Source organism: Oculina patagonica, chromosome 10, assembly GCF_052425735.1.
Source record: "Oculina patagonica isolate OP01 chromosome 10, crgOcupat, whole genome shotgun sequence".
NCBI lineage: Eukaryota > Metazoa > Cnidaria > Anthozoa > Scleractinia > Oculinidae > Oculina > Oculina patagonica.
In genome coordinates, this window is record NC_135767.1 from 3,748,531 (window position 1) to 3,765,067 (window position 16,537).

General features: G+C 38.2%; 1 protein-coding gene and 1 long non-coding RNA gene across 5 annotated transcripts in view; both read right to left on the reverse strand.

The window, feature by feature from the left end:
* Positions 1-1,524, reverse strand: part of LOC144628429 (uncharacterized) — a 40,145-nt gene extending 38,621 nt beyond the window's left edge. For all 3 annotated transcript variants that reach the window (XR_013566254.1, XR_013566253.1, XR_013566255.1), the window contains exons 1-2: positions 1,412-1,524; positions 1,133-1,183 (exon numbers count right to left, since the gene is read on the reverse strand). This is a non-coding gene — a long non-coding RNA (uncharacterized LOC144628429). The remainder of the gene's footprint in view (positions 1-1,132; positions 1,184-1,411) is intronic.
* A 6,192-nt stretch (positions 1,525-7,716) lies between these two features.
* Positions 7,717-15,856, reverse strand: LOC144628019 (uncharacterized). Of its 2 annotated transcripts, none has more exons than XM_078486071.1 (7): positions 15,694-15,856; positions 15,247-15,323; positions 11,462-12,168; positions 10,607-10,634; positions 9,963-10,018; positions 9,314-9,584; positions 7,717-8,622 (listed from the first exon to the last, which is right to left on the reverse strand). In XM_078486071.1, the coding sequence occupies exons 1-7, from the start codon at positions 15,726-15,728 to the stop codon at positions 8,036-8,038; spliced, it is 1,761 nt and encodes a 586-aa protein (XP_078342197.1). In that variant the 5' UTR covers positions 15,729-15,856; the 3' UTR covers positions 7,717-8,035. The 2 variants fall into 2 exon arrangements, with proteins under 2 accessions (XP_078342197.1, XP_078342196.1); XM_078486070.1 differs by having other exon boundaries at positions 9,936-10,018; positions 15,694-15,855.
* Between the last annotated feature and the right edge of the window lie 681 nt (positions 15,857-16,537).

Genomic DNA, 16,537 nt, shown 5'->3' on the forward strand with positions numbered 1-16,537 from the left:
TTAGGCAAGGAACAATTTTCAAAATATTGATTTCAAAAAACATTACTGGTATATTGATCCACACTTTGATGAAATTGTTCAATTGTTCAATTTACACTTGAAGACAAAATACTTATTGTTCTAGTGTAATTTCATCAAATTTAAAAGCTATAAACGAAAGTTCAAGTTAATGTACCACTTTTAATATGTTAAATGAATAAAAATACTTTACTGCCTTTAGGCAAGGAACAATTTTCAAACTATATTGATTTCAAAAAACAATATATTGACCCACACTTTGACAAAATTGTGCCAAGTTGAACATTTACATCTAATTCCCTGCATTCCAAGTACCCCTCCTCCCGAACTCGATTGCCCAAATCTTAGACTTTGGCGAAATTTCGCCAAATTCGTCATTTTCGTCGAATTCGTCGTTTTCGTCGAATTCGCCGCTTTCGTGGTACCCCTCCTCTCGAGCTCGTTCGCTCAAATCTTAGACTTTGGCGAAATTTCGCCAAATTCGTCATTTTCGTCGTTGCGTGCATTTCTGGACATATCTCGCTTTTATGGCGATTACTCGTACATTAAGTTAAGTAAGTAAGTAAGTAAGTAAGTAAGTAAGTAAGGAAGGAAGGAAGGAAGGAAGGAAGGAAGAGAAGGAAGGAAGGAAGGAAGGAAGGAAGGAAGGAAGGAAGGAAGGAAGGAAGGAAGAAAGGAAGGAAGGAACGAACGAACTAAGTAAAAGGTATATCAGCAGCGTATCAACGTGGTGCGTCTTGATCTGTTACTAGCTAAAAGTATTTAATATTCCTGATTTAAAAAACTAAAATATGATTACCTTATATTACTACATGCATAATATTACTTATCTTACGATAAGTAAGTAAGAATATAAGTAATAATATAACTTATCTTATAACTACAAAGGGAAGAGTGATTTACTGATTATAATATACAAAGACTGCTGTAATTGAATAATGAAATTTCTTTTACACTGTAAGTAATCCAAGCTACCTGTTCATCGTGTTTGTTAGTGAAATAGACGAACAAAAATTGCTGTAAAAAGATTAGACAGTGTGATTACTGTAAATAAAAATAAGACTCTAAACTAAGAAATGTTTTCTTTTACTGACATCGGGCTTGCCATACATACCCAGTGTTTGTTTCCCTGCTTCGGATTCAGTAGCCTTGTCCGAAATTCCGGCTGATGAAAAGTAAAACCCTTGTGATGAAATCATCGACTACTTTTGAGTTAAAAGTCAATGTAATTTTTGATAATGTGCTGTTTATGCTTATCTATCAGTTAGCACCTCTCAAGACATGTTGAAAACAGTTTTAAACCGTGTTTAGCTACACAGTCTTAGCTTTGGTGTAAATGGATACTGTATTATAGTTTAATCGTATTTGAGAGAAAAACTATAAGCTTACCTACCTTTCGAGAACTGACCAGGAAGAGAAGGAAGCTAGAGGAATATTCGGAATTGACGAAAACCGCGTTCTTTTGGGACCTTCCGAAATAAAATTCCGTCCATTCTGCTTCCGATAAGCTTCCGATAGGTATGGAATAGTTTTGGCGGGAAATCAAACGCGGCCGGCCACCTCAACCACCCCAGGTCGTCGCGCCTGCGAAGATACAACAATTTCTCAGGTCACCTCTGCCACCAGTATTCCGTTTCCAGAATAGCGTTCTGTTATTCCTAAACCGGAAAGAAAAGAGCCAGAATAGTCCTAAGAGAATGCGCCCTGCAATAAGCGTTGTCAAATGACAAGGGTTATATCACAATTTTTCTTTCAAGAGCATGTCGGGGAAAGACTGGGGACATATACACTGCACTTTTAGTCCGGAGCACAGTGAGCACAGTAATTTTTCTGGACAAAGAACCTGGTAACCGAAAAAGGCACAACATTACACGGAGCAAACTAGGGGAAAGAAAACAAGCATAATCTATCTAGGTACAGTTTAGAAGAAGTGTTTTGCAGGTCACAGTCAAGAGAGGGTGAAAAACGTTACGATTTGACCCAAAACAACTGTGAAAATTTCGTCATGTGGTGCATTTGTGGCGCAAATTTGAGTTTGCAGGCGACCCCAGAACGTACAGCGTGCTGGGAAGTCATTAAAGCTCCATTATTTACCCTCGGCAGACATGTACCCAGGCATGTACCTATGAATATCGTCTACAACCGGATTGTTCTTGAAGAGGAAGGAAGAGTCGAAAGCCCTTGGGGTAAGCCTGGGTTGCAAAATGGTATCACTCTTTTAACGACAACTGTTGTCGAAATCAAGCATGTAGAATTTGATCTCGACTGTTGTTGGAGGGAATTGGAGGACGGTGTCATTACATGGCGAGAGTATTACGATAAAGTGTCAGAAATTCTGATATCGTCTGTGTTTCGTGTGGGCGGCGGTTACCTGGGCATGTTTATTACTGAAGAGGTTTGCCTTCATGATCAATCAGTTCTTAGATTCCTGATCGGGACTTATTCTGGTGTAGTTGGCGGTCATCTTGTCGGACAATTAGTTGTACGTTACAACTTCCTGTGGTTGAGAAACCTTTCGACCTGGACCATCAAGAATGATGTCCGAATGTTTTTACCTCGTCCGTCAACAAACAGCCAAAGAGCCAATACTTGGTGCTTTTATGTAGGACTTACCTTCTTTATAAGTGCGTGTTGTACAATTCAATGTGAGCGTCATATTCATTCAGATCCATTTGACCCGAGATTAGGAATGATGATGTTTAACTATATAACGCAAGTAACAAGAATTCATCCACTCCTAAGCCTTGGGGTATTTTTTTCAGGTTTCGTGGTCCCTAGAACTGCGAGGAAAATAATTATTTTGGCAAATTGCAGTATTATTCGATTTGCAAATTATTTTTTTGCAAAACAAAACTGAAGTAGTTCCATGTGCTGTAATTTTAGAGAGGAAATTAGGCCACTTCAACCGTAGCTGATTTTCCTTCAGGTCTAGTAACCCCAAAGGGTGGGGGACTCCTGTATGGAACAGACAGGGGGTGCTTACCATCTGTTAGAAAAAACCATGACCATTAAATAATGGTAAGGGTTTTTCTCAAAACAGCAAACCATAGTAGAGGGTCTCCTCTACTAATCATGAGCAAACCAATTTTAAAAAAGAGATGGCATCTTTCGTTGATGGGAGACTGGAACTGGGAAATCATGCAAATGGTAGGGAAATTTCCAAATTCCGAACGGATAAACAACTTGCAAATGGTAAGAGAAATTCCAGTCGGTTCGTTCCAGCCGGAATTGCAGGACAACTTCTGAAGGTTTTCCACTAGTTCCAACTGGAATTCCCGGAAAATTAACCTTACGATTTGCATTCCAACTGAAAATTCCGGTTTTCGTGGCTAAATGGTAAGCAACCCCGATGCTGGTCAGAAATTTTATAATTAAGCCCCTAATGCAGACCAAGGGCGTGGCTCAAGCTTTTTTGAACCTTAAAAGGTACAAAAATGCTTCTATATTTCTTTGCATGCAACCCTAAACGAGACCTAAACAGTTAAAAAAAGGCGTTTTCCTGGAACACCCTTGGTAACACCAAAATCCGAAATCGACACCCCTTAGGGAAAAGATGGGCATCCTCGTCTCATTTATATGGGAGTCCCCCCCTCCCCCTGTCTGGTAACAAAATATTTTCTAATGAGATTGGTTATCATCAGGTCTAGCTAAAATGGCATTTTTGGTCATTGATAAAGGAACTTTTTGAAACACTCTTCGGAGTGGATAAATTTAAAAATGCTAGCTAGGTGTATTAGTGTAGATGGCAAAGACGGAGTATTTGAGAATGCAGACATCACAACAGCCAAGTTAAGCGTGAACTCAAGTATATCATGTGCTCATGCTCCACCGTGTATTTAAGCGTTCTGGGGCGGCATTTCAGTGTGGAGGGCGTAATATTTGGAAAACGATAGGTCTTAATATTCAGTGATAATGATAAAACAAATATTATCCTTTTCAATCTTGTCCTTTTCCGCCTAATATCAGGCGACATTCAAAGTGATTCGGAAATTAATATTTAACAATTATTCTGTGAAATCGTGCATAAATTAGAACTTGGTAGTCAACAATGGTCAATGGGTAAAATAACAATCAAGCATATTTTCAGCCAGTTTCTGTAGATCTCTGAACATATAAATACTTTATTTACAAAAGTTAGGTACAAAATTGATTTAGTGTAAGTCTTTGGACAAAAGTGCATTCACCTCACATATAATAATTATTAATTCATTATTAATTAAATGTACAGGCCATCATTGAAATGTATATTCATATATTCTTAACTCACATCTTACTGTAGAACCATTCCTGGTTCAGTGAATGGTCACTGTCTTGAAAATAACAGAGGCAAACCGCTTCAAGTCCCAACGGATATCAAGATCTGTTTTCTCCTTACCATCTCTATACATTGTCAAGCTAAAAGGTTTTGAGAATATAGAAAATCATCAAGTAGCGATTACTCTTAATATACCACTAAATTCTCACAACTAACATGTTACAAATGTATAGCTACTGGTAAGGAGAAAATAGATTTTGATCTCGGGGCTACAAGAGTTGAGCAGAAAAGCAGAGTTGCCTTGACACAGTCCTTAATGAAGGACTTAGACAAGTAATATATTGTAAGTAGAAATAAATCCTTTTTCTATTCTCCAAAAATATTGTTGCAAAATAAAGTGAAATGTTTTGATTAGTTTTTCGAGTGCCGTTCCAAAGTGAAGCTTGTACCAGACAAAACTAACACTTATTGGGGATTAAAACCAGAAAAGATTCAACACGTACAGTGTTGAAAAATAAGACCACAGACCACGCCCGGCTGAACAACATAGGCAATACAATGCAAGTGCAAAGTTCTGGTGAAACAGAATTCTTAGCAGACTTGGATCTGAACACAGGATCATTTCTTTTCACTTCTGTGATAATTAAGATTCTAGTTATTCTTGGTGTGGTTAAAAGTGTTTTGATGTCTTCTGAGCTAATTTCAACACAACCTTGCATGGCTTTCAATTAGATTAGAAGATGTCCGTCCTTTGTGTAGAGTGCTGTGTAAGAAGCTGAAAACATCTCCCCTTCATGAGATGCTCGAATTTTAACCGGCGCTTCAAGGCTGGATAAATGCTGGGTCTTATTGAAAGCTCTGACCTTATATACTACCAGTGGATTTATTCATTGTAGAAGCAATAGAAAGAAGTTGGGAATGCACCTATTTCACACCAGAAGACATTCACAAAACAGAATTGTTTGAATGTTGGATAATTTTTCTACAATAAAACTTACATTTTTTGATTCCCCACAAAATATAGTATAAGCATGTTCTGTTCTGTTCATGTACAAATAATACACAATTTATAAAATGCAACTCTGGAAAATTTGAACAACTAAAATAAATTAGTTTTTGAAGTTTTTAGTGCATGTAATGTAAACACCTTGTAAGATAAATTTATGGGTAGTGCCTTGTATTCCTTCCCGCATCACGATTCACAAAAATACAAGAATTTGTCTATAAATGTTTGAAAGAGCTAATATACTTTATGTTGCCTTTGTTTTGATTTTTCTCATTGTACTTTCCGCACAGTAGAAACCCCACCTTAAACAACCTCGTAATACAATCACCTTGTTATTTTGACCCAAAGGAAAGATTGGAAAAATCAAGATTTTGGTCGCCTGTTAGTTGCAAGATTAATGGTGTTTCACCATACTTCCAAAAAAATAATAACTAAGACCTCTGTTAAGGGTTAACAGTTACTGAAGCAGCGATTTAGAAATGAATACCGAGACTTATGAACAACAAAACTTAAATCTACATTTGGCTTAAACCGGCAATACTGATGATTCATGGAATCCCTTAGGATAAGTGGAATTTAATTCATCCATACAACACAAATTCTTATACTTTGGTGAATCATGGTATAGGATGTCTAAAAGACACAAACCCACATCAAAACAGACTTGTACTGTATATTTTAATAGTATTTCCCATAATTTTGAAAAAAATAGTGTGACATTTGGTGCAAAATTTGGCTGATAGACTTTGTAATGCGAAAGAGAGGTAAATGACTGCATTGTATTAATCTAAATTACATTATTGTGCAAATTTAAATAGACATTTTAACCTTTACATTCCAAGATTGATAACATCTTAATTCTCCTAACAGGGTCAGTACAATGTCAAACAGACAGGTGACGAGAATATAGAAATTCGTCAACAGCAAGAAAAAATGACAGAAAAAAAAGATGCTGTCTTGATGGAGCACAAATTTTCATTACTCACTTAAAACAAATGTATGAAATTGAGAAAGGAGAATTAGTATTTCAAACAAAGGAATGAAAGGTTAGGAGCCTGAGGTACAATACTGTGTGGTTTGCCACCATCTAATAAAGTTTTGATTTGATTTGTGCTGAGAGTTTCTTGAGTTCTTCTAGACTTGTGTATTTTGACTTGCCCTAGGGGCCAAAAATACAGTTGAATCCTGATAACTAAAATCCTTGATAACTATAAACTCCCGCTAACTTGAACATTCTTTAATTTCCCTCCAGGTCATTTTCTTACTAACTTTACCCTTGATAACTCGACCCCACCCTGATAAGTTAAACCTTTTTTGATTCCCCAAAGGTTTGAGTTGTCTGGATTCAACTGTACAGTAAGACTCGTAAAATACACGGCCAGTGGCAACACAATCATTTGTACAATAGAATTTTAACATTTCCAATGTTTGGAGCACCAGGCAATGCAGAGACAATGAGCAAGAAACAACACACAACAAAATCAATCAATCAGTACTGGAGGCAAACCTAAAAGTATTGTAGAATCTAAACTTTACTTTGTCTCTAATATTAATTGAATGGCGACACTACCAACTAGCATATTATTCTTTCAATTCACTTAGCTGTAAGCATTGTAGATTATCTAATACCTTTAAAACTACTATCCACTTATTAAAAATCGTTTTTGGAAAAAGGTGCAAATATCCGTATTTTAAAGATTTAATTTTAAGCAAGTCTGTTGATGGAAATTCTGTTGATTTACTTACATTTGTGTTCATTGCTAACTAGCTGTCAGTGCAATGGAACAAACACTTTAAATAACACATTTCCTAAAGAAAACATACTATGTTACATCACTTTAATTTATAAATACTTTTTCCTCTTATTCACTCTTGCATGTTTTTTTTTTCTCTTTCATGTTTATACTGTTGCTTTCATATATAACTTCACAAACGTTCTGCAAAAAGTTGCCTGTCATAATTTTACAAAGCTCAGATGCTTACAACATTATATCACACACAGGGTTTGTAAGGTGGAAAATTATCTGGCCAGCAATCCACGGCAGTAGATGGTCATGTGACCTAATGCCAATCCGTTGAATAGTTGATAGCTTTAATGCTGGCTGACTTACAAGGACTAGTCAAAACTCCTCTTTCAATTTTGGCCAATAGGTTCTGTATTTCTGCTAGTCGATTCTAATGGCTAGCAGAGAAAATATAAAACCTAATAACAAAATTAATTCAAGATTGTACAAAAGCAATTTTTCTTTGAATGCCAGACACTTGGTATACTTATATAAGTATAATTTTCATGAAGAACTAAGACAGCTGATTGTAATTTTAAGCTTGCAATCTTGAAATTAAGCAAAACTTAGTGTACCTTTAGACAACCACCAATGAAAACTCGAAATGTAGATTGGAAGGTCTGTATCAATTAAAAGTACAAGCTAATCTAATGCTAACCACAAGCAACCACTGTGCTGACATCTATTCACTGGATTGGCAAGTCACATGACTATTAGCCGTAATTGATTACAAAACAGTTACCTACATGTACAGCCACACAGTGGCAAATGTCTTTGGTTCATGGCTGGTGAAAGCCACCACAATCACTTTGAAGTGAACCCCTGTACACCTAGGTTGTGATTTTTTGCCAAAGAAGCAACAGCAACAGAGACTAGCAAGTCGCACTTACCCCTTGAGCATAATTACTTCTTCACTTGCCAGATGTATAGCGTTACTGTGAGCATATTGATAATAATATAACTATTGACCAATCACACAACATTAGATTGTGGTTTTTGACAAACCGTATGCTGCATGTTTTGCCGAGGTTCTGTTGTCACAAATACTGCACTTGGTGGACTTTTGAGTGGTTCCGTAACTTTAACAATGATGTTCTGGCCTGTTAGAGGCTGTTGTGAGATGAACGATTGTGAAGGAGGCGCAGGTGCTAAGCGGGGCTGTATCGGATGTTGTTTAATGAATTGTGAGTTGATGTGTTGTTTTTGTTGTTGAAGTTGCTGTTGTTGTTGTTGCTGTTGTAATTGCTGCTGCTGTTGCTGCTGTTGTTGTTGTTGATGTATCTGTTTCTGAAGCGTTATCTGTTGTAACTGTTGTTGTTGTTGGGCGACCTGTTGCTTGAGTTGTGCAATCGGCTGTTGTGAACTTGCAATATTGTTATGATTTATAAACACCTTAGTTGGGTTTCCCTGTGGACTTGTCACAACCACAGTTTTTTGTTGCTGCGTTGTGATTGGTTGTTGAGACGGAAGTGATTGTACAACTTTAGCCTGAGATGACGGAGACGGTGCCTTTTGCATTCCTTTATGTACAGTTCCTGTCCGTACATTTCCCACTTTTCCTAAGAAGAGAGACAGTTGATTAAGGCTGAGAATGAAACATTTTTTATTTCAATCTTACTATGTATTGCTGCTAACACAATCCTGTATACAGTCGTAGCTCTCTTTACGGACACTCTCGTAAGCGGACAGCTCTACTTACGGTCGCCTTGTCTGAAACCCCGCTTTAACTCCCATACAAACTCTGTATTTTATATTCTCATAAGTGGACATTTCCGTAAGGCGCCGCAGACACTTTCAGAGATTACGACTTAGACTTTTTCTTTGTTTTTAAGCTCCCGTAAGCGGACAGCCCAAAGAAAATCCCATAAACAACCTCTGTATCTTGTTTTTATATATCAACTTCACATCGCCGTTCGTCACAATGATTTTTCAGTAATTACAGTACAATATTTCAGTGTTTGTTTTGTCGTCATCCACGTCCCTCCGGTGATTGTTAGCTGAGCAAGCTCCTGTAAGCAGCCATCTTTCCCCTACACCTCTAGTGGCCGCTTACGAGAACCATTCTGGTAAGTGGCCAGCTCCAGTTACGGACACTTTTTTCGCGTCCCGAGGGTGTCCGTTTACGAGAGCTTCGACTGTATTTAGTCTTACCTCCAACAGTTTATTTTTTTCAGAACTACCCTCACCTGGACGGTCACACTTAAGAAATTATTAAAATTATACTAGCCTATATGGAAGCTTCAAGAATACCTCTCTGATGCATGTTTGGACTCATCGGCGATGAAGGCTGCACAATAAACTGTGATTGGTGCATCCCCATGTTATTAAATATAATATTCTGTCCTTTAGTCAGATTGCCAGGTGTGGAAGTTACTCCAGTGACAGATGTTGTCACACCCTGTGTTGTCGAGTTGCCCTTAATCACAAAATTAAGGGGGTAGCCTTTGACAGTTCCTCCTGGTGGGGGTGGGGAGGGACCAGTTCCATTTGGCATGGATGTGACTTGTACAGTACCAGTACCCTGAAAGTATTTAGCATCATCAGTATTAGAAAAAAAAAATATTGTTGTGCTGCAGAGGAATTCATGAAAGACAAATATACAATCATTTACATCTAACTGAGTGCACTACTTTGTCTGAAGTTATGCATCTTTTACTTCTCATTAGATTTGCACTGTCAGCTAGCAGATGTTCAATTTAACAAATTAAGTTAACATGTTCAGGTTAATACTCTGAGAAACTGTGCAGTGATTAAAGGCCCATGTTCACCCGTTTGGCTTTGCAGTTGTGTGTTCCTTTTTTGAAGTGACAATCTTGTAGCAAAGCCAAACAAGTGGACATGGGCCTTTAATCCATAGCCTTATTATAAAAACCTTTTGTCCAATGCTCTTATTGCTGACCTGTTTGAAGAAAACTGGGCTGACCCTCTGACCAGCAGAGCTTGAGGTCACTTTCCCTGCATTAGAACAAAATGTGTCAGTTTCACCTACAACTAGCTTATTTAAAAGGAGAGATTCAGAAAAAGATTTTATCAAAAAGTTAAACGCTAAAAGGTTATTAACAAATTTCAGTCACACTATGGCGTCCAAAAAGAAACCCGAAAATTTTGGAAATGCAAATTTTGTTTTGAGAATAATCCTGCCCCTCCCCAAAAATAAGCCCACCTGAAAGGGAAATAAGCTTTGGGCTTACCGTAAAATTCCGGTTATAAGCCCCCCCCCGGTTATAAGCCCATCTACCTGGAAACAAAAAATACATCCGATTATAAGCCCCCCCGGATATAAGCCCCCCTCTACCGGATGACAGTACTGAACATGGCTAAATGTTGCTTTATTATGCGTTTTTAACTTAAAACGTATTTCGATCAACAATCCCGTGGCTCTTTTCGAAACGATTTTTTCATTCCGCTTATAAGCCCTCCCGGATATAAGCCCCTCCGCTTATAAGCCCACCCAAAACCCCTTACGAAGTTGTATAAGCCCAGGGCTTATAACCGGAATTCTACGGTATTTTAGGAATTTCAGAGTTATCTCTCAGTACATACCAGTTGATGGATCCACTTGTGCTGTAATCTGCATCAAATGGAGAAAATCAGCAAAATGTCATGATGTATATTTTAAGAAGAAACTGAATTGAAGTGATCATTAACAAGATAGTTGCAAACAAAAATCCAAACATGGAGTGGTCACTTTTGAGGAGAAATGAAAGGAGTGACTCAGACAAGAAGTTGGATAAGAAAAGACCCTGAGAAATCATGCTCAGCGGGTTCCATTTGTAAAGTTGCAACATGCTGCAAGCCATGTGCTAACTACACAAATGAAGGGTTAGTGTCCCCCTCCCCTTGAAACGTGGCAAACCAGCTCTCCCAATGTGTATGAGAATTGACCTGCCTATCATCACTCGTCTGGTAGAACTGTAACCAAGGTCTCCCTCCACTTGTACATATGACATTAACACAAAAACAGTGATTGATTTCAAAATCAACAACAAGTGTGAATGAGGACTTGAAGAGTATGATAACAAGAAATTGCAAAGTGGGAGTCAAGAAAGCACAGATGAGTTGTCCATCAAAAGTGAGAGTCCACACACTGACTGTCTTCTGGCTTAAATTTCTGGTCCAGTTGTTCAAAGGATGGACAACACTATCCACTGGATAAATCAATAACCGGTAACTAGTGTAGTTTGTTTTGATGACACTTTCAACTGTATTTACTGGGCAGTGATTTATTCAGTGGACAGTGGTATCCACCCTTTGAGCAACTGGCCCTAGTGTAGTTGGTTAAGCTTGCAGCTTCTGGGGTCCTGCAAAAAAACAATGTTACGTCCTTGATTTCTATTTACCCCCAAGCTTAGTCCGTCCAAAAAAAGCCAACACACATAAAATGAAAGTGTTACCAACCTGAACTCCTTTGTAAGCAGGTGATGACGTTGATGTTGAAGACACAGAACCAACCGCAACTTTTCCTCCTGCTACCGGAGCTGGCAAAATTTCTTTAACATTAGTAAAACCAGGTTGTATCTGACCAGTTACCGTAGTAACACCTGATATTTGAGTTCCACTAGCAGCCGACATCAAGGATGCATTTTTAGCCGTAACAAAAGTCTGTGTGGTTGATATCGATCCGTTAGGATTACCTGAATTAATCCCGAGTGCCGAGCACAGGTTTAAACTTGAGTCCAGATTAGCATTGCCGCTGACGCTTAAATTAGGCCCTGGGCCTATTGAGGGTTTTGTAACTGCTACACCTAGTGGGTGTCCAAGAGTAAGTGGATGTCCACCAGACACATTAGTCTCGATGTTCGCAACAATATTACCCATGTCACTGATAGCCTGACTACTAGCGTCAGGCTTAACGTAAGTTGATTGCGCCAAACCATTTGTGGTTGAAGACCCAATGGAGTCTAAATAAGTTCTCTTATTTTGTAATGAAGATCCTTGAAAAACAGTGTTTCTTGAGCTATTTAAACTGCTTTCCACATGGTTAATCGCCTGCCCAGAACTTCCTTGTTTGAAAGATTTATTTTTCGGTGGCGGTGGAGCCTTCAGAAAATTGTTCATGGATTTGTTTGGATGACTTTTGTATCTCTCTAGCACAGAAGACAAGCCTAAGGAGGTGATAAACAAGAATTAACAGCACTGCACATCAAAGTAACCTACCTCCCCAATTACTTTTATACCTTCTAACGAATAATGGTTGGGAGAATATGGAGATATGATCACTACTGTTAACCTACGATTGCTATGTACATTCTTTTGTCCTAATTTAATGCAAATTAAACCACACTGTTTCAAAACAGTTACTTGCAACTAATTATGCAATCAAAGGCTCTTCGAGCAACCTCATGGTAATTCGATGAATGAAGTGCCGACCTCCGCATTTTTTTCTAAATAAGTGTCCAATAAAGTAAAGCAATCTCACTTTGCTTTAGTTTTCCACGTGAGTTGCGTCATTGATGGCTCGTGCTCTCAGGGGTCGTAGCGCTATTCAGTTTTCACGACCAAAATATTTACCGGTTAGTGTATTACCTTTGATCCTTTTAAGCATTACCAGTTAATTTGTTTTGTGAATATGTTTACTTTTCTGTCAGCACGTATAGTGTTATTTTTGAACAGCGGAAAAAAATTGAGAGAAAAGATACGCCCGAGCACTTCGTGTATCTGCTCGACTCAAAAAGATGAAAAACGGATGACGTGACACGAAACAAAAACGTGCCGTGGATGTGGTGTTAACTAAAACGCGTCACATGGCGAGCGTAATAATTTTTTATAACAGTTTAAGCGTAACTATATGTAGTTCATAGGTGCTATCAGTAATGTCACAATCTCACTTAATTTGCCTTTGAATGTTTTCTTGCGTGAATGGGTCATTGATAGTTTTTTTCTTCAAATAAGCGTTCAATAATGTAACACAATCTCACTTTATTTCCTTGTAAATGTTTTATTTTTCCATGGGAATTGCGTCATGATGGTTCGCGCTCTCAGGCTTCGTAGCGCGAATTCTATTTCATCACAAAAATATTTAAGTGTAACCTTTGATCCTTTTTAGCATTAAATTTGTTTTGTGAATATGTTTACTTTTCTGCCAGCACGTATAGCGTTATTTTGAGCAGCGAATAAAATTTGAGAGAAAGATGCGCGTTTCTGCACGACTCAAAAAGATGAAGAACGGATGACGTGACACGAAGATGATGTGACGCGAAACAAAAACGTGCATGAATGTTGTGTTTACTAAAACGCGTCTTTGAATGTTTTCTTACGTGAATGGGTCATTGATAGCCTATGCTCTGAGGCTTCGTAGAGCGAATTCTATTCTCTTTTATCACCAGAGGATAAGTGTAACTGACCCATATTCGATTTGTTTTGTGAAAATTAAATTTAGTTCCCTGAAAAAGAGAGACCCTGGGAACGAGGTTGGAGAATAATTTGTTTTGCCATGTGCTGAATGGCGTTTTAAAGAACCTTTCTGCCAGCACGTTCACCGTTAAATGCATGAATTAATTGCGGTTTAATATCAGAATGGAGTGAGCGAGTGAGGGAAATTAATAAACACGTGACTTCGAGAATGATCACTACACCTTCATTACCATTCGGTAAAAAGGAAAACTTTTAGAGTTTTTTTTGAAAATGTACAGAGATGTGCAACAACTTCTGAAAGCTTATAGCTGTGTAGAGGCTGACAAATTGTAGGATAAGTGTTGCATGCGCGGACTGGCACCGAAAGAAATGAGGATGGTGATGATAACAACAATGGCCACAGCCACGGTGGTGGTGGTGAAGATGACGATGGTGATGATGACAGTAACTAGTGGTCATGATTATGATAGTTAGTATATCTGATTGATGTAATCTTCTCACTTTCAAATTAATGACATCACCACATTTGCTGTGAACGAAGACAGTTTGTCAGGATTAACGGATGTGACTCGGACACACAATCTATATCACACGGAGTACCGCAGGGGTCAGTTCTGGGACCCACATTATTCTCACTCTTCACAAACGACCTACCAAATGCAGTACACTCCGCTGAAACCTATTTGTATGCAGACGACACAACAATTTATTGTATCGCAAATAATATTGATGAACTAACAAATGCACTAAACAATGTACTAACAGAGCTCTAAAGATGGTGCCACAGGAATTCACTGGTACCACACCCAAGCAAATGCAAGGCAATGATAATGCATAGGCAACCATTTATTGGACCAATTCAAGCTTTGAATCTCGGTGACAGCATCATAAACTGGACAACCTCAGAACGACTGTTAGGGGTACAAGTGGACAACAAGACGTCCTGGTCTGATCACGCTGCAAACGTAGCGAAGTCCTTCGCGTCCAAACTAAGTTTACTCCGACGTATGCGTTTTCTTCCCCGGGAGTAACTAGAGGACTTCTATACGAAGGTCATATTGCCATCGGTCACGTACTGCCTAGTGCTCTGGGGATCGTGCAATAAGACACACCTCAGTAACCTGGAAAAACTACACACAAGGGCTGGCCGCATCGTATATGGACTACCATGGGACACCAGCGCTGAAGATGTCCTAACACGTACACGATGGGACAGTTTGGAAGAAGTATATAAGAAACGACTGTCGGAGTTCGTTTTCAAATGTATAAAAGGCCACACCGCCACAGAAGTCACGGATCTGTTTGTACAGAAGAACTCGAGCTGCGAAAGCAGAAGAAATGGAGACATCATTCTCCCAAGACCAGAAACGAACATGACTAGGAACTCCATAAAGTACCGAGGAGCAATAGCGTGGAACAGTCTACCCAGCAAGAAATCGACCGACCATTTAAACGAATTCAAGCAATTATTAACCAAATTTGACTTTACTAAAATGAATTTCGATTCCACTGCAGCCCTCATAAAACATAAAGTTAACAGTTATGAATATTATTAATAAGTTAAACTCTGAAATTCAATGAAGCATGCATATAATGTAAATATATATATAGATAAACGAAGTTTATAGTTTAGATGTATATAAATTTTATTCTGCAATTAACTAATTTAAGTACACGACCCCACCAGCTCTGCTGATTAATTTATCGTGTTTAAATAAAGTGATTCATTCATTCATTCATTCATTCATGATGTTTAAAACCCCAAATTTTGACTTTTGCATTGATAGGGTTATCACAGTACAATAATGCCTGTGCGCCAGCCTTGTTACCTTGATTTGTTGACTGTCCTACTGTTTTTATCACTGGTCTTTGAAGAATAGCAGCACTTGCTCTGTTAGACTTTTGTCTGTACAATAGAAAAAAATCAACATTTATAAAAATTCTTTGTGAATTCCACCAACAACAATTAAAAGAAAAAACAAGAATAAAAAGAAAGAAAGAAAACTGCCAGAAATGTGATCTATGCTTTTAAGTGATTTTATTTAGTTTCTAGTTGTCTTGCATAAACAGGCAGGAGAAACACTTAGTTGATAATCAGCTTGAAGTTGACAAAGGTAAATCAACTGCTAATTTGAAAAGCTTGCATTTCAAAATTATTAGCTTTTTGTTCAAAAATTTATGAAGGGAAACCTAATGCTCAAAATGCCTGTTTTCATACAGTGAGATATATTTTACAGTGACTGTTATTCAGGTGACTGGCACCTACTGTATCATACCTGGGAAGTGATGGATTAAGACACCTTTCGACCATGGAAAGAACAGCACATCTAAGATGGTCACTTCTACGGTTGAACACATGACAACCTTTTCCAACTGCTCTGCTCCCAAACCGACAAGACTGCAAAGAAGTGTAAAATTGTAATTAACACCATGCAAAAATTATAAAAGAACATGACTTGTATAGTTAATTGCTAATGTAAGTCACACTGGGGCCTATTGTAAGCATGCCCTATTGACCACCCGGGACTCCATGCCGTCAGGAGTTGTCTGTCTGTCTGTCTGTCGGTCTGTCTGTCTGTCTGTCTGTCTGTCTGTCTCTCTCTATAGTTTTAATGGGTTGCCCAGGTTCCACGATTTCTACTAGTCTGACTAGTTCATTAATTTAGAATAAAAATCAGCGAAAATAAATGACGTTTCGATGAATCGCGGTTCATCATTATCAAATTCTAAAAAGTCAGATTCTGATGAGTTCAATATATATTAAGAGTGCGTGTGAAAATCTCGTTGCATAAGATTAAAGACTATACAATGTGAATTGTATAGAGTGTTAATTACGAACTAAATAGTTTTGCTTTTATTGAGTCAGATTGGGTGTTCAGTTTCGGTTTCAATTCTTGGATAAAAAGCATTTCGAAGATCAAGCATTCGAATTTCCCGCGACATTTCTTCAAGATTGTAAATTGCTTGTTAAGATCTTTGTTACTCTGGTTGTGGGCGTCACGCAGGTGGTTTCCAATAGCTGAGTGCTTATGTTCATCAATGCATTGGAAAAGGTGTCGGCGAGTGTAGCCTACATAATCCGCATCACACGAATCACATTTAAATTTGTAAACAACACAT